The sequence below is a fragment of the Enhydra lutris genome, unplaced genomic scaffold, assembly GCF_002288905.1.
Source record: "Enhydra lutris kenyoni isolate GAN:26980312 unplaced genomic scaffold, ASM228890v2 scaffoldscaffold34, whole genome shotgun sequence".
Taxonomy (NCBI): domain Eukaryota; kingdom Metazoa; phylum Chordata; class Mammalia; order Carnivora; family Mustelidae; genus Enhydra; species Enhydra lutris.
In genome coordinates, this window is record NW_019154118.1 from 5,061,220 (window position 1) to 5,084,092 (window position 22,873).

The 22,873-nt window shown below is 38.0% G+C and overlaps 1 protein-coding gene across 4 annotated transcripts in view; it reads left to right on the forward strand.

Moving 5' to 3' along the window:
• The window catches only part of LOC111153935 (zinc finger and BTB domain containing 44), a 62,635-nt gene that overhangs the window by 32,502 nt on the left and 7,260 nt on the right, over window positions 1–22,873 (forward strand). For all 4 annotated transcript variants that reach the window (XM_022513263.1, XM_022513266.1, XM_022513265.1 and 1 more), the window contains exons 2-3: window positions 4,399–5,472; window positions 22,408–22,492. In XM_022513263.1, coding sequence (XP_022368971.1) covers window positions 4,455–5,472; window positions 22,408–22,492 — 1,103 coding nt within the window. In that variant the 5' untranslated portion in view covers window positions 4,399–4,454. The remainder of the gene's footprint in view (window positions 1–4,398; window positions 5,473–22,407; window positions 22,493–22,873) is intronic.

A 22,873-nucleotide genomic window follows, 5' to 3' on the forward strand; every position in this document is an offset into this window, starting at 1 on the left:
TCCTCTTCATTTGCTAACTATGGCTTCTGGCCCTTCCAGGATTGAGAGAGGCAAAAGTTGAGTAAGAGGACAAGGTCTTTGATACTAGTAAAAACAATATCAGCTTTATATAGCATTTATTTTGTACTAAGTACAGTACTTTACATATATTATTAGGCCAATTAATCCTCACAAGTCTCTGAGTTAGGTTCTGCTATCCCTTTCTTACTGTTGAGGGAAGTAAGGCACAGTTTAATGACTTGCCTAAGGTCATACAGCTTAATAAACTTAGAAGGCAGTACAAGGATGCAGACCCAGCACTCTAGCTCCAGAGCCCCATCTCAGTCACTCTACTCTATTGCTTTTATATTCTGTTGGGAAGTGGTAAGCATACTTCATAGTCTTTGCCAGAGTTTAAATTAGACTTGAACCCTTTCGATTTTTTCCAAGACCTAAGACATTTTCCATAGACCTAAGTACATTTTCCATAGACCTAAGACAGAGAGCAAACATGTCTCAACTCTTTCCCTTGCAGAAGAGTGGGAGGGAGTGGGATGGAGTTTGGAACTCAAAGCACACTGATTTCTGTTGCAAAAATCCTTTTGTAATATTTAACTCTTTGAACATTGAAGGTGGGTATAACTCAAGGTTGAAAAACAGTTTTCTGGGGCGCCTGGGCAGCTCAGTCGGTTAAGCTTCTGTCCTCAGCTCAGGTCATGATACCAGGGTCCTGGGATGGAGCCCTGTGTCAGGCTCCCTGCTCAGCAGGGGGCCTGCTTCTCCCTCTCCCCCCTGCTTGCTCTCTCTGTGTCAAATAAATGTATAAAATCTTAAAAAAAAAAAAAAAAAGAAAGAAAGAAAAAGAATTTTCCACTACCTTATTGCATAGGTGGCCTTGCATCTCACTTTTGGCCAGCAGTATCTGTTTGAGTCCTCCACCCAAGCCAAGATTGAAATGGTTTCATTTTAAGACCCTGTTGCACATGTTCTCCAAATGCTCTTTAATTCCTTGCCTTCACACCTTTGTTCCTGCAGATGGTCCCCAGATTAAGATTGTATCACTTGCTCTGAAGACATGTGGTTTCCTCCCTGAACCACATGATCCCAATCAAACCAAGCACTCTTAATGGCCAGGCTTTTAAAGAAGCCAGTTTACTGTGGTGTAGCAAAACTTAATAACTTAAAAACTTAAAGTCCTTCCATTTTCTTCCTTTTCATGTCATTCTTATGAGAAAAATCAGCAATGTTAAAACAGTGGTTTGCTTAGACCAATTTTAGCTGTCTAGTGTATTGTGGTTACTTGTCTTTGGGAAGAGTATATGAAGTATATTTGAACTCATCTCTGATAACAATCAAGGTAATGATTTCAGTGGCCTTACCTGGCTGTCTTGGCACAGGGCTTTATGCCTTTTATCCTTTCTGTTGTGTTATCCCAGGTTGATAATTTTGTCTTCCCATTTTAGAATATTCAATGACCTTATATTTATTCAGCTAGAAATCTTTAGGTTTTTCTTTTTTCCCCTTTTACATACACTTTTATCTGCATAGTACATTCAAAGGGATATTTATCAAATGGATTGTTTGATGTTTAAACTGAAACTGCCCTCTGCATGCTAACTTTTTTTTTTTTTTAGAGATTTTATTTAATTATTGGGGCAGCAGGGAAGGACAGAGGGAGAGGGAGAAGCAGATTCCCCACTGAGCAGGGAGCCTGACACAGGTCTTGATCCCAGGTTCCCAGGATCATGACCTGAGGCGAAGGCAGGCTCCCCTTTACTTTAAAAAAAAAAAAAAAAATTAATTCCAGTATAGTTAGCAATGTTATATTAGTTGCAGGTGCATGCTCACATTTAGAATGTCATACAGTGTAGCACATTAACAATTTGTTGCACAGGGAAGGCCCATCAGGATGGTGAACACTCACTGAGATCATGTGTGAACCCATAATAACCTGGAACTCCTTTCTGCCTTATCACCTGGCAGAATTCTGCTTTCATTAGGCCCCATCCTCTGTGATGCGTCTTCTCCCTTGTACATTCAAAATTAAGTATTTCATTCATTGCTTTCACATAGCACTGCTGCACACCTTTTGTAGTCTTGGTTAGGAACATGCCTTTTTATAAGGACTGTAAGCTCAGGGAGGTCGAGGACAGTGTTTTATTTGTACTTAATGTTCCTCCCTTCACATAATAGAGTACCTCACATTTGGCAAATCTGCTATTGAGCAAAATCAGTTATAATTTGACTGTTAGAATACCTGACTCAGTCTTATTAATATTTCTGCCCAAAACAAGGGAGGTAAAAATAGTAAAGTTATGCTCAGTTATAATCCTACCATACCTAACCATACTTGCATGCAGTTCTGGGGACCAGTATTAAAGGAACATTGAAAAGTGGAGATGGTTCAGAACAAGGATGTTAATTAGATTTTAAGGAGCTCTTAAAGGGATTAGGGATGTTTAGTTTAAAGAAGAGAAACCATAGGAACGAGTGTCATGTGATTGCCATCTTCAGTTTTTTAAGACTTTTTTGAGGGAAAAGAAAAAGTAGACCTAGTTCATATGACTTTAGAGTTTGAACCAAGAGGACCTGAAACCCTAGTTGTGTAGCAGTATGCTAGGGTTTTTTTAAAGAAAAAAATTTGCTTAATGTGCAAAAAAAGAGAGAATAAATACCCACACTCCTACCAGTGATTCCCTTGAATATGATGAAAGCTGTTGTACATAGATGCAGACTTTATTCTGTACAGTTTCAGAAGGATTATGGCTCTCTTGGGAATTCATGAATCTCAGGTTAAGACTACATGTTCTCTTGCTCCATGTGTGTGATGTGGATACAAACACTCTAATCACATTTTTCACCAAATACATAGTAATATATACTACTGTTGAGTGTCCACTATATGTCAGTAATTAGGCATTCATTTAATATTCAGAACCAAACATTTTTCCAAGTCTATTAAAGATTCATTTTTAGCATCTTTTAAAATTGATAGCTGTATTTTTGAAGTATTTGAAATCTTTTTTATCTAGAGATAATTTCCAGAGTGACTTTGTTTTACACTTATTTCAGTACTAACAATAAAAAAAGGTTATAACAGATAAAATAATTAATGTACAGGGGCGCCTGGGTGGCTCAGTGGGTTAAAGCCTCTGCCTTCGGCTCAGGTCATGATCCCAGGGTCCTGGGATCGAGGCCCACATCGGGCACTCTGCTCAGCGGGGAGCCTGCTTCCTCCTCTCTCTCTGCTTGCCTCTCTGCCTACCTGTGATCTCTGCTGTCAAATAAATAAATCTTTAAAAATAATAATAATAATTAATGTACATAGTTGTATTTTTTTTACACTGGAGAAGTCTGTGATCTAAGAGTCAAAAGACCCAGATTATAGCTTTGGTTGTCATTTGTTAGTCATGTAACTTTTCTGAGCATTAACTTTCTTAAATCTTTATTAAAAGGTCTCCCTGATTTCGCATAAGCCTCCCTGACTTCACATAGAGGGTATAAAGAGAAGTTAGGGGGAAAGTACTAAAAAACTGAAGCATTATTAGATGTGCTATATTAAAACTATTTGAGAATGTCAGTTTTTTATATTTTTAGTAAATGTGAAATCTGATAAGGGCAAACTAACTTCTTTCTTAAGGGGAAAATCCAATCAACTGATGGATTTCTAACCACTTTTTTATAAATTTATTTCCAGAAAGTTTGTTTCATTGTATTAAGAACATAAACAATAAAAATAACTGGTTTCATTTGTTGAGCATTTACAAAGTGCCAGGTACTGTGCTAAGCATTACTTAAGCATTGTTTCATTTATAGGTAACAGGTTGTTACAGGTAACAATCATGGAGGAATTGTTGAGGAAAGAATCCAGGCCCATCACATTCTAAATCTTGAAGTCTTAATATCCCTTATATTTAATCACTTTATATCCTAAAAGAGGCAATATATAGCATTAAAGTTGTTAAGAGGGGAGCTGTGGAGCAGCCTGTCTGGATTTGAACCTTGGGTCTGCCACTCAGTGACTTCTGACTTTAGCAAAATAGTTAACCCTTTTCTGTTAATCAGGAATAATAATGTCCTCATTGATAGGACAGTCAACTAAATTATCAAATGTGAAGTTAGAACAGTGTTTGGCACATAGAGAACACTCTAAATTATAAATATATAATTGTCTTATATACAAACTATTATTATTTAAAACTATCCAGCTCATTAAAACATTAGCTCACAGACTCCACTGGTAAGAGTCTGAGGGAATGGTAAGGAGAGTATATTTTAATATATTCCCTTCCTTGAACTTTCTCACTACCATCCTTCAGCTTTGTTTATTTAGCACAGTGGCCACATGAAAATAATGTAAATCACCTTCTATTTCAACCACTATACCACCAATTAATGCTTATTTTATGTATTTTTTAGGACATTTCTGATTCATTTGCATCCTTGAAGAGCATCTGTAGAAGAGGAAGGAAAAGATGGGTGTGAAAACATTTACTCATAGCTCCTCTTCCCATAGCCAGGAAATGCTTGGAAAGCTAAATATGCTGCGAAATGATGGACATTTTTGTGATATCACTATTCGTGTCCAGGACAAAATCTTCCGGGCACATAAGGTGGTACTAGCAGCTTGCAGTGATTTCTTTCGCACCAAACTTGTAGGCCAAGCAGAGGATGAGAACAAGAATGTGTTGGATTTGCATCATGTTACAGTGACTGGCTTTATACCCCTTTTAGAATATGCTTACACGGCCACTCTGTCAATTAACACAGAAAATATCATTGATGTTCTAGCTGCAGCCAGCTATATGCAGATGTTTAGTGTTGCTAGCACCTGCTCAGAGTTCATGAAGTCAAGCATTTTATGGAATACACCCAACAGCCAACCAGAAAAAGGTCTAGATGCTGGACAAGAAAACAACTCTAGCTGCAATTTTACTTCTCGAGATGGAAGTATATCGCCGGTGTCTTCAGAGTGCAGTGTGGTAGAAAGAACCATTCCTGTCTGCCGAGAGTCCCGGAGAAAGCGCAAAAGCTACATTGTTATGTCTCCTGAAAGTCCTGTAAAGTGTAGCACACAAACAAGTTCTCCCCAGGTATTGAATTCTTCAGCTTCCTACTCAGAAAATAGAAATCAACCAGTTGACTCTTCTTTAGCTTTTCCCTGGACTTTTCCTTTCGGAATTGATCGAAGGATTCAGCCTGATAAGGTTAAGCAGGCAGAAAATACCAGGACTTTAGAATTACCTGGCCCATCTGAAACGGGGCGAAGAATGACTGATTACGTGACTTGTGAGAGCACAAAAACTACCTTGCCTTTGGGTAGTGAAGAAGATGTCCGGGTCAAAGTAGAAAGGTTAAGTGATGAGGAGGTCCATGAAGAAGTGTCTCAGCCTGTCAGTGCATCTCAGAGTTCACTGAGTGATCAACAGACAGTGCCAGGAAGTGAGCAAGTCCAAGAAGACCTTCTGATTAGTCCACAGTCTTCCTCTATAGGTATAATGTCTTCTATGTTTTTCATGATATTGTAAAGTCAACTTGAGCATTTTTTTTTTCAATTTGAGCATTTTTAAGTTACCTTTTAAGATACAAGTTTTGTGCTGGATCCTGTAGGAATCATGAAAAAGAATAAAACAATGGTAACTGGATTTTTTTAGATACTTATTAGTGCTATTTTTTACAAGCTATGCACTGAGAAAGAAAATAGCTGAACAATTTCTGACAGGTCAAAGGCAGATTGTGTTATATATGAATTGTGAATTATTTTCAATGCAGAATATACCAGTTTTTAAAAATCCAGTTAGTGTTTTATTCTTTGTCAAAATATTTGCTGAAAACTTACCCTGTGCCAAACATTGGGGATATATGATGAAAAAGACATCGTCCCTGAATCTCAGGGTTTAACAGTCTAATTGAGGAAGGCGTGAATCAGTGATTAGTACTAGGCTAGACATATGAACAAAGTGTTAAGGGTCACAAAGGACAGAGCAAGTTAGCACTATATATTTGAACTGGATTTTTGTCAGTAAATACGAGTTTGCACACGAGAGGAAATGACTTTTCTTTGAAAATGAATGAGAGCCCAGAGATGTGGAAAACCATTGCATGTTTGGGAAGCGGCAAATTCAGTTTAAAATGATGTGAATAAACCCTGGAAGCCTGCAAGTATTGGAAATAATGAGAGATAAGACAAAATGAGCAGTTGAGAGCATATCACAATCTTTTTTTTTTTTTTTAGATTTTTTTATTTATTTATTTGACAGAGATCACAAGCAGGCAGAGAGGCAGGCAGAGAGAGAGAGGGGGAAGCAGGCTCCCCGCTGAGCAGAGAGCCCGATGCGGGGCTCGATCCCAGGACCCTGAGATCATGACCCGAGCCGAAGGCAGCGGCTTAACCCACTGAGCCACCCAGGCGCCCCATATCACAAACAGTCTTAAACACTGGTTTCAGTTAGTATTACATTTAACTACATCTAACAGATCCCATCGAAGTGGCTTAGACAAAATGGGGCTTTATTTTTATCACATAAAATGTTCAGAAGTATGAAGTCCAGGACTGGTACGGTGGCTTTACAGTGTAATCAGTGTGGCCTAGGTGCCTTCTATATTTATAATCAACCGTCCTTAGTTTGTCAGCTTCATTCATATGCTAATTGCTTCATAGTTAAGAAAATGCTTGCTTCATCTTTAGCTTCATATTCTAGAAAGGGGCAGTGCTTATATCAAGAAAGCACAAACATTCCCAGAAATCCTTTTAAAAAACTGCCAGATTATGTCATGTGATCTTTCCTAGCTGTAAGGTAATCTGAGAAGTTATGTCTATTAGTAGGATATAGAACTGCCTCAAAATTGGAGGAGAACGGATACTATGTGCAACTAGCAGTGTTTGCCACAGCTAGGCCACATAAGCTTGAATGTTATCCTTGTGGTAGTAAAGAGTCTACCTTAAAGGGAATAAAAATAAGACACTTAAAGATATTTAGGAAAATTAATTTGGTAATAGTTTGCAGGGGGAGTTCTTCTGGGCAGAGACCGTCTCAGAAACTAGTTACAGTAGAGTTGCTTTTGTATGAATGAAGATGCTTAGAGTAAAACTATAAAGGCATAAGAGACTTTATAAAGGAAGAATCATTACTACCTGTGTGTGATATTGAATATGTGGATGGAGGGAATGGAAGGGGTTAGAGAACTTTAGATGACTAGAAAAATGGGGATAATATTTTATTATATTCACTGATTCGAAGTCATAATTTTTCATAGGAGCTATATCTTAACAGTTAATCTTTTACAGTTATTTTTTCTTAATGGTAAAAAAATAATGGTAATTATATAATGGATAGGAGTCTATTAAATTCAGTTACTGTAATATGAAAATCAGTGGAAGAAGATGGGAACCTAGTTTTAAGAGTAAGTCAGCAAGGTCAATTCTGTGTGAATTATGCTTTGGTGTAACCACGTAATGTCATGCTACAAAGCAATTGAAAAAGCAAGATTGGTGAAATCAAGACTGAAGATTACCAGTTCAGGGCTTTTCTTTAGTATGGTAACTTTTTTTCTGTATTCTGACAGATTGAACCTCAATAGGAAAATATATATATAAGCTGAAACCAAAGGACCGATCCTTGAGAAATACCTATATTCAGGGAGAGAAGAACAGCCAATAAAGATTAAGAAAGAGGATTTCTCTATTAGATTGGAGAACCAGGAATGCCATATTAACTTTGTTGATTTCTTGAATTTTGGCCCACTTTGTGTTGTCACTCCAAAGTGTACTTTCAGACTGGATGATACAAAACAATAGTTTATTCTCTCATTTTTCAGAAGGCCAGAAGTCTGAAATCAAGGTGTTTGGCAGGGCCATGCTCCCTTAGGTTTTAGAAGACGGTTCTTTTCTTGCCTCTTCCTAGCTTCTGGCAGTTACTAATACTCCTTGATGTTCCTCATCTTGTAGTTGCATCCCTCTGATTTCTACCTCCATCTTCAAGTGGCCTTCCTGTGTTTCTGCCTACAAATCTCCCTTACCTTATAAGGACACTGGTCTTTGGATCAGGGCCTGCCCTACTCAGGATGACCTCATCTAACTTGATTACATCTGCAAAGACCATATTTCCAAATAGGGTCACATTCCTACATACCAGGGGTTAGGACTTGAATATAGCTTTTTGGGAGACATAGTTCTATCCACAGCACCAACTAAAGATCATATACCCGAATTTGGGTCAAGGTGGTTTTTTTTTTCTTTTTTTCTTTTTTCTTTTTTTTTTTTTAAGATTTTATTTATTTATTTGACAGAGAGAGAGAGATCACAAGAAGGCAGAGAGGTAGGCAGAGAGAGAGGGGGAAGCAGGCTCCGTGCTGAGCAGAGAGCCCAATGCGGGGCTTGATCCCAGGACCCTGGGATCATGACCTGAGCCGAAGACAGAGGCTTTAACCCACTGAGCCACCCAGGCGCCCACTTTTTTCTTTTTTTTAATTTTAATTCCAGTATAATTAACACAGTGTTATTTTAGTTACAGGTGTACGATATAATGATGCAACATTCTGCACATTACTCAGTGCTCATCATGATAAGTGTGCTCTTATCCCCCTCACCCATTTCAGTCACCTCCCCTGTGGGGAGGTTCTCAATATTTGAGTTCTCAGTTCTCTGTATTTGAGTCTGTTTTTTTGGTTTTGCCTTGTTTTTCTTTGTTTATTTGTTTTGTTTTTTAAATGCCACTTATGAGTGAAATCACATGGTATTTGTCTTTCTCCGACTGACTTACTTCACTTAGCATTATACCTTCTGGATCCATCCATGTTATTGCAGAGGCAGGATTTCATTCTGTTTTATGGCTGAGAAGTATTCCTTTGTGTGTGTATGTGTGTGTACACACTGCATCTTTAACCACTCATCTATTGATGGACATGGGTCAGGATACTTTTGAAGAATTTCAGTGACCACACATTCAATAAAGTATTTAATGTTAGCTATTTGTTCATATGACCAAGTTTTTTTGTTAAATTACTAGTCTTTACTCCTCAAACACCTTCTAAATAATGAACTATTTAGTGGATATTATTATTTTAATCATTTTATCTGAGAACTTAGAAACCAAATATTAATCTAACTCAATATCTTGCTAACTAGGCATGTGAAATAGTCTGATTTTAACCACTCAGGTGTATCTAATCAGTTGAGATTTGCCTTTCTGTCTTAATAACATGACTAAATAGAGAAGTTAGACTTAAATAGAATAAACCTACCAGTTATATAACTATGATTTACTTCCAATATATACTGTCAGATGTAGATTCTGTTATAAAGCTGACATGTGAATAACTATGATAGGAATATCACAGAATCAGATAATCCAAAGGAGTTGTTTTCCTTGCCTTCATAGTAAATGTACTAATCACTCTCAATTAATCTATCTTAACTCCAAATCTATACAACAAAACAAAGCTTTACAGTACAAAATTCCTAGAGTATAGTAGGCACTCAAAAAATGTGGGCAGGAGAAAGGAAAAATATGTATGTTAACTTTTTTTCTGTATTCTATCTATAAGAATACTCATAAGAGTACTTAATTTTACTACTGATTTATTAAAGAAGATAGCTAAAAGGTAGTTTGTCTTTCCTAGGGACTGAGAATATAATATTTAACCCATTATTAAAAAAAATTTTTTTAAGATTTTTATTCATTTGAGTTGAGAGAAAGAGAGCTTGAGCAGGAAGGAGGGGCAGAGGCAGAGGGAGAAGCAGACTCCCCACTGAGCTGGGAGCCTGATGTGGGGCTCCATCCCAGGACCCTGAGATCATGACCTCAGCTGAAGGGAGACACTTAACTGACTGAGCTACCCAGGCGCCCATTATTACAAAATTCTAAAATAATAATTTGATAATTCATGAAGTTAACTTAGATAGGATTTTGCCTGTTCTTTTAAGTTCCCTTTTATTGCCATTTGGCCCAACAGGGGGGTTGTAAAATCTGACAACCCCAGTTTAGGGCAAATAGAAGCAATAAATACAGCAAATTTAAAAGAGAAAAATAGTATGCTAGTTTTCGGTTGGGTCTTTGTACTCAAAAAGATGGTCATCAATATCTGATACAGTTTTTAAAAAATGTAAGTGAGATGGCTTTATTATTTGTCTTGAAGTATTCAATTATCTTTAGGCACTTCACAAAGACAAAATAAATAGCTCTAGATAATCCACAGTTTCCTATGTTAAAGGAATTCAGTTTTTTCTAAACTATAAAATCTGTCATCAAAAGTAAAGCGATTGTTACAGGGGTCAGTTATATTAAGAGATAATTTGACAGTTTTCTCAGTAGCAGTAGTGAATAGATAATTGGCAACTAGAATAATGGTAGGATTACAACATTGATCATATGGGAAAGTAGTATAATGATTAAAAGTTCAGGGGTTGGAGTCAGATCTAGAATCTGCTACCAGTTTCTGCCACATAATAGGTGTATGACTTTGAGGAAATCATTTAACCTCAATGAGTTCCTATAACTATAAAGTAAGGATACTAATACCTATCTATAAAGTATGTTAGTGCCCTCCAGCAAAAGACCACCAGGAACATAGTTGTACAGTTGGGGGTAGTAGTTTTAATGTCTGAAAATCCCTAACAGGTTACTGCAAATACACAGGGTAAGTTAGTGTGCAGCAAGCACCTGTAAACCCTGTGATCACATTTAGAAGTAGTATCCTCATGGTTGGTGTTTGGCGAATATAAGTATCATTCAAAAACCAACAGGAGTGTGTCAGTTTTATGTCCCTTAAAATGGACAGATTCCTTGAGGAAACTGTTAATCAGTTAAAACAGTTTCTGCAGAGGCTGAAGTGTCTCTGAAGAGAATAAGCTCAGACTGTCATATTCAGGATATCCTGTATTAATGTCTTTCTGATTGAATAGGCCTTGATGATAGGATTGTAATGACTTAAGCAGAAGCATTTTCATGATGTCAGATCAGGGAACATTTTTTTCTCAAGGCTCAGAGCTGAAATAAAATATGATGCAAGGGGCCATTAAAAGGGAAGCTACCTTCTGACATGTTTAAAGGAACAGTTATTAATTTTTTGTCAGCCAGATCAGATAGAGGATAATAGATTCATTGATCTGTTACATTCAAAATAGTCTTTATAGTCTGGAGAAAACCTAGAAGAGTATTGTTTTTCCTTAAGTGACAAAAGGAGATCTTAGGGAGTTGAAAACATGGGATATAGATGAGAGATCACATTATTTGTTAAACAAGATTAGTAGTGATAGTAGATAAGTAGTAAAGGGATAGAAAAGATTACTGAAGAATCAAAATTAATATGATTTTGTTATCTTGGGAGGGAGTTATCTACTTTTAAAGTCAGTATCTTCTGAAGAATCCCTCAAAAAATGTGTTGTATGTATTTTGAGTTGGGAAACATGAATCTACTGAATAGCACCTTGACATTTTACTGCTAAATCAATTGTTAATAATACCTGATCAGGGGCACCTGGGTGGCTCAGTGGGTTAAAGCCTCTGCCTTCAGCTCAGATCATGGTCTCAGGGTCCTGAGCTCAAGCCCAACATTGGGCTGTCTGCTCAGCGGGGAGCCTGCTCCCCCCATCTCTGCCTGCCTCTCTGCCTGCTTGTGATCTGTCTCAAATAAATAAAATCTTTAAAAAAAACTGATCAATTCCTTTCTAGATGATAGTCAATAACAAGTTTTCTCTGGTGTCATCTTTTCCAAAAGAACAAAAGTCCAGATTTTAAATCATTCAGAAGCTTTGGTGAATGTTTTCAAAATGCAGCTTGTATCTGTTTGTGATAAAGCTGCAAGTCTCTTGTATTCAGTCATATCATCTGGTAAAAAGTTAGAATCTAAGATTTAAACTAAAATTCCCACTTGTAAAAGGCAGCTTATCATCTCATTAAGGAGTTAACTTGTGAGTCCTAAAGAGCATTTATCTTGTTGCCATCAAGACTCTTGGCAGTACTTGGGGCTGTGGAAGTTTGAGGGTTTTTACGTGTTTTGATGACTATTGTTTTAAAATTCCATATGTTGGGGTGTCTGGATGGCTCAGTCAGTTAAGCATCAGCCTTCCACTTGGGTCATGATCCCAGGATCCTATGATCGGACCCTGCGTCAGGCTCCTTGCTTAGGGGGTAGCCTGCTTCTCCCTCTCTGCCTGCCTGACGCTCCCCCTGCTTGTGCACTCTCTCTCACTCTCTGTCAAATAAATAAATTAAATCTTTTTAAAAAGGTGGGGGGGATTCTATTTGTTCTCTTTGGTTTGTTTTTTCAAATATAAAAATCATAATAAATGTGGTATTTTATTTTCTATTTTTTTAATATCCCATTTGTAGTTTTCGGTCTCTTTTTTTGATCTCTTGAGTCTCTCCTAATTTAGACAAGTGATTTTTTTTATGATTATTATTATTATTCAGGTATAATTGACATACAGCATTATATAATGATTTGATAGTTGCATGTATTACAAAGTGATGACAGCAGTAGGTTTAGTTAACATCTGTTACCATACATAGATTTTTTTTTTCTCCTGACGAGAACTTTGAAGATATACTTGCTTAGCAACGTTCCGATATGCAGCACGATATTAACTATAGTCACCATACTGTATATTACATCCCCATGATTTAATTATTTCATACTGGAAGTTTGTACCTTTTGATCGCCTTTACCTGTTTTTCCCATCCTCCCAACCCCCTACTTCTGGCAACCATCCTTCTGCTGTCCTGCTCTCTGTTATCTTTGAGCATGGTTTATTTAGATTCCAGGTAAAAGTGAGATCATACGGTATTTGTCTTTCTCTGATTTCACATAGCATAATGCCCTTAAAGTCCATCCGTGTTGTTGGCAAATGGCAAGATTTCTTTTTTCTTTTCTTTTTTTAATGGCTACATAATTTATTCCCTTTATTTTTCTTGATGTTTGTGGATGATAAGGACAGTCAAAAGTCTCAGTAAACTAGAACATTTATGGAGTTCTTAGCAATAATGTCAGTGAATGTGTGGTCCGATTACTGGAGAAATAAGTTGGGATTTCCCAAGTCAGGAATACAAAATCTAGTAATTTTTCCCCCATCATTATAGCATAGGTCTTTAGCATGAAAAAGCCTCAAGCCACCCTAAAAATAACCAATAACCAGAACAAACTGATTGCTCACTGGAGAGTCTTTTTTTTTTTTTAAGATTTTATTTATTTATTTGACAGACAGAGATCACAAGTAGGCAGAGAGGCAGGCAGAGAGAGAGGAGGAAGCAGGCTCCCTGCTAAGCAGAGAGCCCGATGCGGGGCTCGATCCCAGGACCCTGGGATCATGACCTGAGCTGAAGGCAGAGGCTTTAACCCACTGAGCCACCCAGGTGCCCCTCATTGGAGATATTTAAGTATACTTCAGTGTTTGGTCCATATCCATGTCTTACCAAGGCTGTGTCAGTGACAGCAAGGCTACACATTGGAAATACCCGTGGCAGTGCCTCTTAAAATCCCCACTCTAGTTTTGCACAGTGTTGATGCATCTCAAGTGAACAATCTTGTTTATGTCAGAAGCTCCCCCCAAAATGGTCATTTGCGGTTCCAAACTTTCATTGGTGAAATCAGTTCAGAGATAAGTGTATTAGCTAGTGTTACAGAGAGGAAACATGAAGGAAGCAGATGTTTGGCCTGGAAGAGGCGGCAGTTTTAGATTGAGACAACTCGTGAGAACTGCAGTGGTCCAAAAGAATGTTTGTGTAACTTTTTATTTCAGGGCTCGGCTAAAGGCCAGTTGTCACTGATCAGGGACCAGACAATACCTGATTCTGAGCATGTGAAAGTAAGCAAAGCAGTTCTTAGGGATGCAGACAAAATTGAGAAAGTCCTTAAACCTTTTTTTTTTTAAGATTATTTATTTATTTATTTATTTGACAGAGAGAGAGAGAGAGATCACAAGTAGGCAGAGAGGCAGGCAGAGAGAGAGGAGGAAGCAGGCTCCCTGCTAAGCAGAGAGCCCGATGCGGGGCTCGATCCCAGGACCCTGGGATCATGACCTGAGCCGAAGGCAGAGGCTTAACCCACTGAGCCACCCAGGCGCCCCACCTTTTTCTTTTTTTTAAACATCCTCATTGAAAATAAAAATCTTCATTGAAATATAACTCACTTATATTGAGGTGCCAGGATGGCTCAGTGGGTTAAAGCCTCTGCCTTTGGCTTAGGTCATGGTCCCAGAGTCCTGGGATCGAGCCCCGCATCGGGCTCTCTGCTTAGCAGGGAGCCTGCTTCCTCCTCTCTCTTTGCCTGCCTCTCTGCCTACTTGTGATCTTTGTGTGTCAAATAAATAAATAAAATCTTAAAAAAAAAAAAAGAAATATAATTCACATATAAAATTCACCCATTTAAAGTGTATACTTTAGTGGTTGTTAATATATTCACAAAGTTGTGCAACCATCCCCACAAAAGTTTATAACATTTTCATCACCCTAAAAAGAAACCCTGTACCTTTAGCTGTGAATCCCTCCTAGTCCCACCCAAATCCTAGTCAAACACAAATATGCTCTCTATAGATTTGCCTGTTCTAAATATTTCAGATAAGTAGGATCATGCAATATGTGGTCTTTCCTGACTGGCTGCTGTCACTTTCTGTAGTATCTTCAAGGTTCATCTGTGGCATACCTTGTAGAGTTTTGAAAACTTTTTGCCAATCAGAGATCTTCTGAACTCAGCCTCCAGGCACAGTTCAGATGGATTAATTGGGCCTATCTCCATCTTCATTGTAATCTATTCCTCTTTAGACAGGAGTCAACACCCTAGACATACCTATCATAGGAGCAGGTCTTAGAAGGCTAGAAAACAGTCTGACCAAGAAACAGTGACAAATCTGAGTAGATAACCAAAATATTCCCAGAAGATTTTCTAGGAAAACAAAAGCAAACCCACCACTGAAGGACTTTACTATGAAATATTTTAGCTCAGTTTGTAATGAACTTAACCTCCCACCAAGGGCAGGTTGCGCCTCAAATGGGATTTTAGATGTACACTCTGCTAACAAGGTGCCCAGTGCAAGAGAACAAGAATTGCGATTGAATCTCCATGGATCCTTCATTCTTGCCAGTGTCTGGTTGCCAGAGACTACGAGGAGCACAAATATAATTGAGCAAGTTGGGTTTTATTGCTCATTTGCAGTATAGAAAAACACACACCCTGGGGTCTTTAGGGCTTCTCAGTAAGAGGGTGTTAGAATGAAATTAGAGGATTTGGCTTGTGTTAAGTGATTTTAGGGAAGATTCACGGAAGTGATGGGGTCTGCTCAGGACTAGCGATATCAGTAAGCAGGGAAAACTATGGTTATGTTTTTTTTGTTGTTGTTGTTGTTGTTTTGTTTTTTTTTTTGTTTGTTTGTTTGTTTTTTTAGTAATCTCTTCACCCAGTGTGAGGCTCAGACTCAGGACCCCCAAGATAAGAATCGCATGCTCTTCCATCTGAGCCGACCAGCTACCCCTGTGATTGTGTATCTAGGAAATATATCTACAAATATCTAGGATTGCAGACTAATGTGAGCCTATAGCAGCAGTAACTTTTATTAGCTAGAGAGGGGGATGTTTGGTATTCTTGTAATTGCACAATGACCTTGTGTTTGGCTGTGCTTAAACAAAATTATGTGTTTTGTCTCAGACCATTGTGACCTGGTCTGATGTTGTTATTCTGTGAGATTATCTGTGTCCAACATAAAGCACCAGGGTCTAGCTGTGAACACCAGGCCCACTCCTTAGTGTCTGTGTTCAGGCCGGTTCCTGGATGTTAGGGGCTGCTTTTCTTTCTCAAGTATGAAATGAGATAATGTTTTTAAAACACATGGAAGAGTGGCTGGTACATGGTAAATGTTCAGTAGTGGATGGCACTGGAGTTATTTTTCACCACCCAGAAGAGTTTTTATGTCTTGGGTACTTAAATAATGGTTAGCGGCAGAAAACAGGAATCCCTTTGATGCTACAGAAGCTATTATATACTACTAATTGATGGAAGAGAGTAGACTCTATCTTGATAAGATAACCCTTACCATATGAAGCTGATTGTCTCTATAAATCTGTTTCCTGTTTCATAAGGTGAGAAGATTCTGTTCAGAATTCTTAGCTTTCATTGCCACTGCAAGCAGAATCCCTATAGTGTAGAAAAGAAATTCCATTTTCATAATTTAAGAAGCATCACTGTAACTCAAGGAGTAATGCTGTTTGTGTATCCTGCTCTTAAACTGTTTTAAATAAATTCCAGTTCAGATGATCATTTGTGTTATCGTTGCCAAAACCATCACCTCGGGAAAAAGTTTAAAAGATTTTCATCAATAGTTACATAAGTGATGTAACACTATTTGTGTGTTATAATGTCCACAGTACAGATAGAATTCTTAAAGTGTGCTTTTTAACTCTTAGTTTAACTTGGAGTAGTTTTTATATTTAGCTTTTGGTGCATTAATAACCACGGGCAAGAGGAGAATGTTCTTTAAGGGGGGCCATCTGCTAGATGTATCTTAGACTCCATTTTAGTTCTTTTTTGACCAGCTTTTTAAGCAAACTCTTGACAGTGCTAGAATCCGTCCAAAGCAGAGTGGTTTTTACTTCCACCTCTCCAAGACTCCACCCCTGCCCCACCTAGAAGAAGTGTGGTCTGATTGTGAGAAGCAAATGTCAGATCAGTCTTCTGACTTGCTCTAGTCACACCTCTAGTCCTTTTTTGCAAGTCTTTGCCTGTAAGCTTTAATATTGTCTGCACTCTGAGTAGCTGCAGAGTACTGCTATAAAGACGATTTCTGTGTGTCCATGGTGACCAGGTCCAAATACTGGGATTTTTCCAGTTTTTATCCTAGGACAGATTGAAATGTTAGTGTTTAGTTCCCTTTTCTTTAAGGAAAAAATGAGAATGGGGAAGGAAATGTTGACAAGTGAACAGTTCTTTCTTAAATTAGCAGTATCTGGTCCCCCAGTCTGTATTAAAAACAAATCAAAAGGATTGGGAATAAGTTGGGCAAGTAGATATGAGGAAAAGCATACACAGATTTTGACAGTAAGGGAAAGAGAAAATGAAAAGGCATACAGAAATGCTAAACACACACCAGTGAGAGTGAGGTTGGGTGTGGGAGAGAGGTGTGCAGAAAGAATATAGATGCAGTTGGGGATGAATGTAAATGCACATAGTCCTGTGTCCTTTCAAAAATCTCTATCAGTGTGTTAGAATAGTAATATAGTAATTGGTGTCCTTGTGATGTTTGCCATGAGTCATCAAGAAACAATTATATTTAGTGTTCTTAAGAAGTCAAGGCAGAATGTCACAAATTTTCTAGCACAAATGACTTAATAAAGTAAGTTTGGATGCCTTTACTGCGATTAGGTTATTTTTTTTTTGGAAAATTTTACTTAAGTGGAAAATGTATTCATTTCTTAATAATGTCAGCTAATTCAAGTGTTCCAAAGGGGAAAACTGAAGTACTGGATTCTAAGTTTTCATCAGAAGGAAATTTCACACTAACTCTCCAATAACAGATGATATTTATTAAATATCCACATGTATCTGGTATTGTTCAAACTGTTACAGTTAGTTCATTTTAGCTTTCATTAAAATATTGCAACCAAAAGCATGCTTGCTGTTACAGTAGACTACACAACTTGAGTTCAGATTTGTTCATTTGGTAAAGCACAGCTTATTTGCATACGATAAATACATTGGCAAAGTTCAGTCTTTGATGAGAACAGGATAGATTGTGCGGATCTTCCTCCCACTAAAAACAACATGGGGCTTTTTTAGTATTTGAAAAATAGTTGGGGAACTGCCAAGTTAAACTTGGGGTAAGGGGAGCCCAACCCAGAGAGGTAAATGGATTTCAGAGCACTAAAACCAGTTGTTTCCTAAGACATTTGCCAGAACACAAAGGGGATTTGGTTCATTAACTCAAAGAGCAAGGCAAACAGAAGTTAAGGCTCAGAGCATGTGAAAGTTATGAAATCTTAGAGACCTTGCTCTACACTGAGTAGGGACCCCAGAGGACTTCCCCACTACAACCAAATTGGCTTCCCTTCCTCCAGACTCCAGAGGACTGTAGAAATAGCTACTTTGGCAGTGGGCAGAGTAGAAAGTGGGAAGGAAAAGGGGTAAAAAAACACATCTCTGAGAAGTTGTGGCCACTGACCAGCCCTCTTGCAGATTTAGATCCTGATATATTATGTGCACAAGTGAGCCAGGGAATTTCAGTGAATTTGGTGTAGGTAGTGGCCTCCAGGAACCTTGCAGAAGCAAACGTAAAGCTTCTCTGGAAGAGGGCATATCCATCCTAAGCTAAGCAAATCATGTCTCTACAAACCATTTTTAAGGGCAGTAACCACTGTGAAAAACAACTGAGGCCCACAAGGAAACAGCAGAGAGAGAACCAACAGGAAAACAAAAACAGGTAGCAGAAATAAATTGGTGCATAGTTTTCACACACAGATACAAAATGCATATGCTTACCGAGTTTAATGAAATAAACCTGAACAAGAATTACAGACAATAGTATACTGTGAAAAGTTGTAGCAGGTTTGGCAGGGGGGTTGGGGGGATAGGTAGGTCTTCTAGAAAAGAAAAAAGTAACCAAAAATAAAGAACTGTTAGCATTTTGACAGCAGATTGGATTTTGCAGGAGAGAGAATGGGTGAATCAGAAGATAAAAGAAGTCACCTGTGGGATGCCTGGGTGACTCATTTGGTTAAGTGTCTCGTTTCAGCTCAGGTAATGATCCCCGTGATCAAGTCCTACATCAGGCTCCTTGCTCAGTAGAGAGCCTCCCTCTCCCTCTGCCTGCTGCTCCCCCTGCTTGTGCGTGCGCATGTTCTTTCTCTCTCTCTCTCTCTCTGACAAATAAATAAATCTTTAAAAGAAAGGAAGACATCACCTGAATGCTGCCTAGAAAGAGACTGTATTGTATTAGGGTATCTCCAGAACATGGGACATATATATAGGTATGTATATAGGAGATTTCTTAGGATGGATTCACTCACGTGATTATGGAGGATAAGTCCCACAGTCTACCATCTACCAGCTGGAGGCCCTGGAAAGCCCATGATGTCATTCCAGTACAAATCCAAAGGTCTGAGAACTGGAGGGCTGATGGTATAAGTCTCAAGTCCAGAGGCCCAAGAACTGGTAGTTCTGGTGTCCAAGAACAGAAGATGGATATCCCAGCTCAAGCAAAGACAGAGCAAATTTGCCCTTCTACCTTTTCTATTCTGGCCTCAACAGATTGGATGAAACACCCACACACACTCGCCATCAACCCCATTGGTGAGGACAGTTTCCTTTACTCAGTCTGCTGATTCAAATGCTCATATTTTCCAGAAATGTTCTTACAGACACACCCAGCAATAATGTTTTACCAGGTGTCCTAGCATCCTTAGCCCAGTCAAGTTGATGCACAAAATTAACCATCACATGGACAATGGCAGAAACTACTACGGAGAAGAGAATAAAGGTTATGGACAATACAAATGTAGGTTTGATGAAGCCCTAAGAAGAGAAGAGAAAATGGCTGAGAATTTTCTAGAATTGATGAAAAACACCAATCCATAGATTAGAGGCCAGCAAATCCCAAATAGAAATAATAAAAATACAAACCTAGGCACATTATAGAGAAAATTCAGAAAATAAGACCAAATAAGACATTACCTTCAGAAGAATGACTTCTGAAACCAGTGGAATAATATCCTCAATGTGCTAAAAGAAAATTATAACTGTCAATTTTCATACACAGTGAAAATACCTCTCAAGAATGAAGGTGAAATAAAGATATTTTCAAAGAAATAAAAAATAAGTTTATCATCACAAATCCTCACTAAAGAAAATTTTTAACAATGGACTCCAGGCAAAAGCAAAGTGAGCACTGATGGAAAGTCTAATATACAAGAAGGAATGAAGAGCAAAGGAAAGGTAAAATAGATGGACAAATATTGGTAAACATTGCTTGCATAAAAGTAATATTTTGTGGGACTTTGTCAAAACGAAGTAAAATACCACAATAATTCATAAGTTGCAGAATGAAAGTGTGTAGAAAAATGGAGTTAAACTGTTCTAAGATCCTTAATGTTCAAAAGTTTTAATTTCAGAATTTGGTAATTATGTGTCTGATTTCCAAAGTAACCAGTAAAAATAGGGAAAGATTATATAATTTCCAAACTGAAAGAAGAGAGGAAATAGAATGATAATTATCATTTATGTTTAACACACTCATTTTAAAATGTATAAAGAAATTCAAAGGGCCAAGAATAGCCAAGTAGTTCAGGAAGCAAATGAACAAGGTGAGAAGACTTACTGCCCTATCTGATCAAAAAGCTCTGGGAACTGAAGATTGGCATTGATGTAAGTTCAGACAAGCAGATGGGACTAATGGAACCTGGAAACAGACCCATACACTTAGAGGCCTGCAGAACAGAGAAGAAAAGACAGACATTTCAGGAAATGTGTTTGATTATAAAATCAGCTCCAGGTGCATTAAAGACCTAAATGTCAAGGGCAAATGTTTCATAAGATTACCTGACATGGGGAAGGATTTTTATTTTTTTAAGATTTTATTTTTTTTTTATTTTTAAGATTTATTTATTTGAGAGAGAGAGATCACAAGTAGGCAGAGAGGCAGGCAGAGAGAGAGGGGGAAGCAGGCTCCCTGCTGAGCAGAGAGCCTGATGCGGGGCTCGATCCCAAGACCCTGAGATCATGACCTGAGCCGAAGGCAGAGGCTTAACCCACTGAGCCACCCAGGCGCCCCAAGATTTTATTTTTAAGTAATCTCAACACTCAACATGGGGCTTGAGTTCACAACCCTGAGATCAAGAGTCATATGCTCCACCGAATGAGCCAGCCAGGCACCCAAGGATTTTTAAAAAAAAGACACAGCCATGAAGGAAAATACTTATAAATTCAGTTAAATTAAAATTTAAATTTTTGGTCGTCCAAAGATAAGCCATAGAAGTGAGAAAAATATTTATAACATGTATCACTGAAATATGAAAAAACTCATAATAAAAAGCAGACGACTCAAAACAAGCCTCGAACAGGCATTTCACAAAATGGGGGGTTCAGTAAATAAATGTGCTCAGCCTCACTGGCAATAGGGAAATAAAATCAAGCCACAGTGAAATATTGCTACATACCCACCAGATCGGCAGAATTTTCAAAATCTGACAATACCAAGTTTTCCTAAGGAACTCTTTTACATTGCAAGTAGTGATATAAATTTAGTATGATCACTTTGGAAGAGTTTAGCATTTTCTAATAAAGATAAACATATCCAATGACCCAGCAATTTTTTTTTTAAGATTTTTAAATTTATTTATTTGAGAGAAACAGCACAAGTGGGAGGAGAGGGAGAAGCAGGCTGCCTGCTGAGCAGGGAGCCCAATATGAGGCTTGATCCCAGGACCCTGAGATCATGACCTGAGCTGAAGGCAGAGGCTTTAACCCACTGAGCCACCCAGTGCCCCAAACCAGCGATTTCATTCCTAAGTATAGGTACCCTATAAAAAATGCACATGTTACACGTATAAGAATATTCACAGCAGCATTGTTCATGGTAGCCTGAAACTGTACATTAAGAGTGAAATGGCTAGATTATGACTATTACAGTGTAAACTTTCACCTGTAATAGCATGGATCGGTCCACAGTATCGAAGGAAAGAAGACTTAAGAGTGCATTCAGTGTAATTCAATTTATATAAAGTTTGTAAGCAGTAATACTAAACTATACTGTTGTTGGTGAGGGCGGCCAATTTTCTGTAAAGGGCATGATAGTATTTTAGACTTAGCTGCCATGTGGTCTCTGTCGCAACTGCAATGACTCTGCTGTGCCACTGGTGTAAAAGCAGCCCTAGATGGTTCATGGCTGTGTCCCAACAAGAGCCAACCCATAGTTTATAAGTACACATGTTGGAAATAAAATTACTTTTAAAAGGAAGAGGGGCAAGGAAAAAGGGAAGGAAATGATGACCATGAAAGATAGAAAAGTGGTTACTACTTGGAAGGGGGGGTTGGTGATCCAGGCAGGGTAAATGGGGACTTACAGAATACTGGCAGGATTTTAGTGAGACTCATGAAGGTTGCACAGATACATACTCACTTTATAGCTGTCTCTTGAATTCTATGTAGAAGTTCAATGTGTATGTCACAATAAAGTCTTCAAAAGTAAAAATAGTGCTTCCTTACATGATATAATTTTATGCGAATTTTTGTTTAGTTTATATTTGAATTTGCTTATTTCTGAAATTTATTATTTGTTCCTAAAAGAATTTAAGTTAGTAATATAAGGCTGTTGTCTTACATACGATTTCTATTAAAGATTTCTTTATGTTGTGTGTTTTAGGGGCTTGGTGATATGGATTGCAGTTAATATCTTGGCTCATTTATACCACAGTATTGACAGCTATCATCTTTTTGTCCTTCTGTTCACAGGCTCAGTAGATGAAGGTGTCACTGAAGGGTTGCCTACACTTCAAAGCACTTCTAGCACTAATGCTCATGCAGATGATGATGATCGGTTAGTACTGACATAGTATGTTGTTTTCTTATAAAGGGGTGTGTTTGCAACTGTAAATCCAAACATTTTAACTATATAATTTTAATTATATAAGAAGTTTATTGGTACCTCATTTTATTTTTCAGAGTAAAGAGGTCATTACATCATGAATTAGACCACCTATACAGAGTTTTTTGGCATTTAAAACAGCCCAGGCCCATTACTTTTAAATAGTATCTGTATCAGGGATTGGTGAACTGTGAACCACAGGCCAATTCCAGTTCACCACCTTAATTTGTAAATCAAGTGTTCGAATAAAGCCACGCTCATTTGTTCATGTATTGTCTGTGAATGCTCAGGTAGAGTGGTTGAAACAGAGATCAAAGCCAAAAATATTTATTG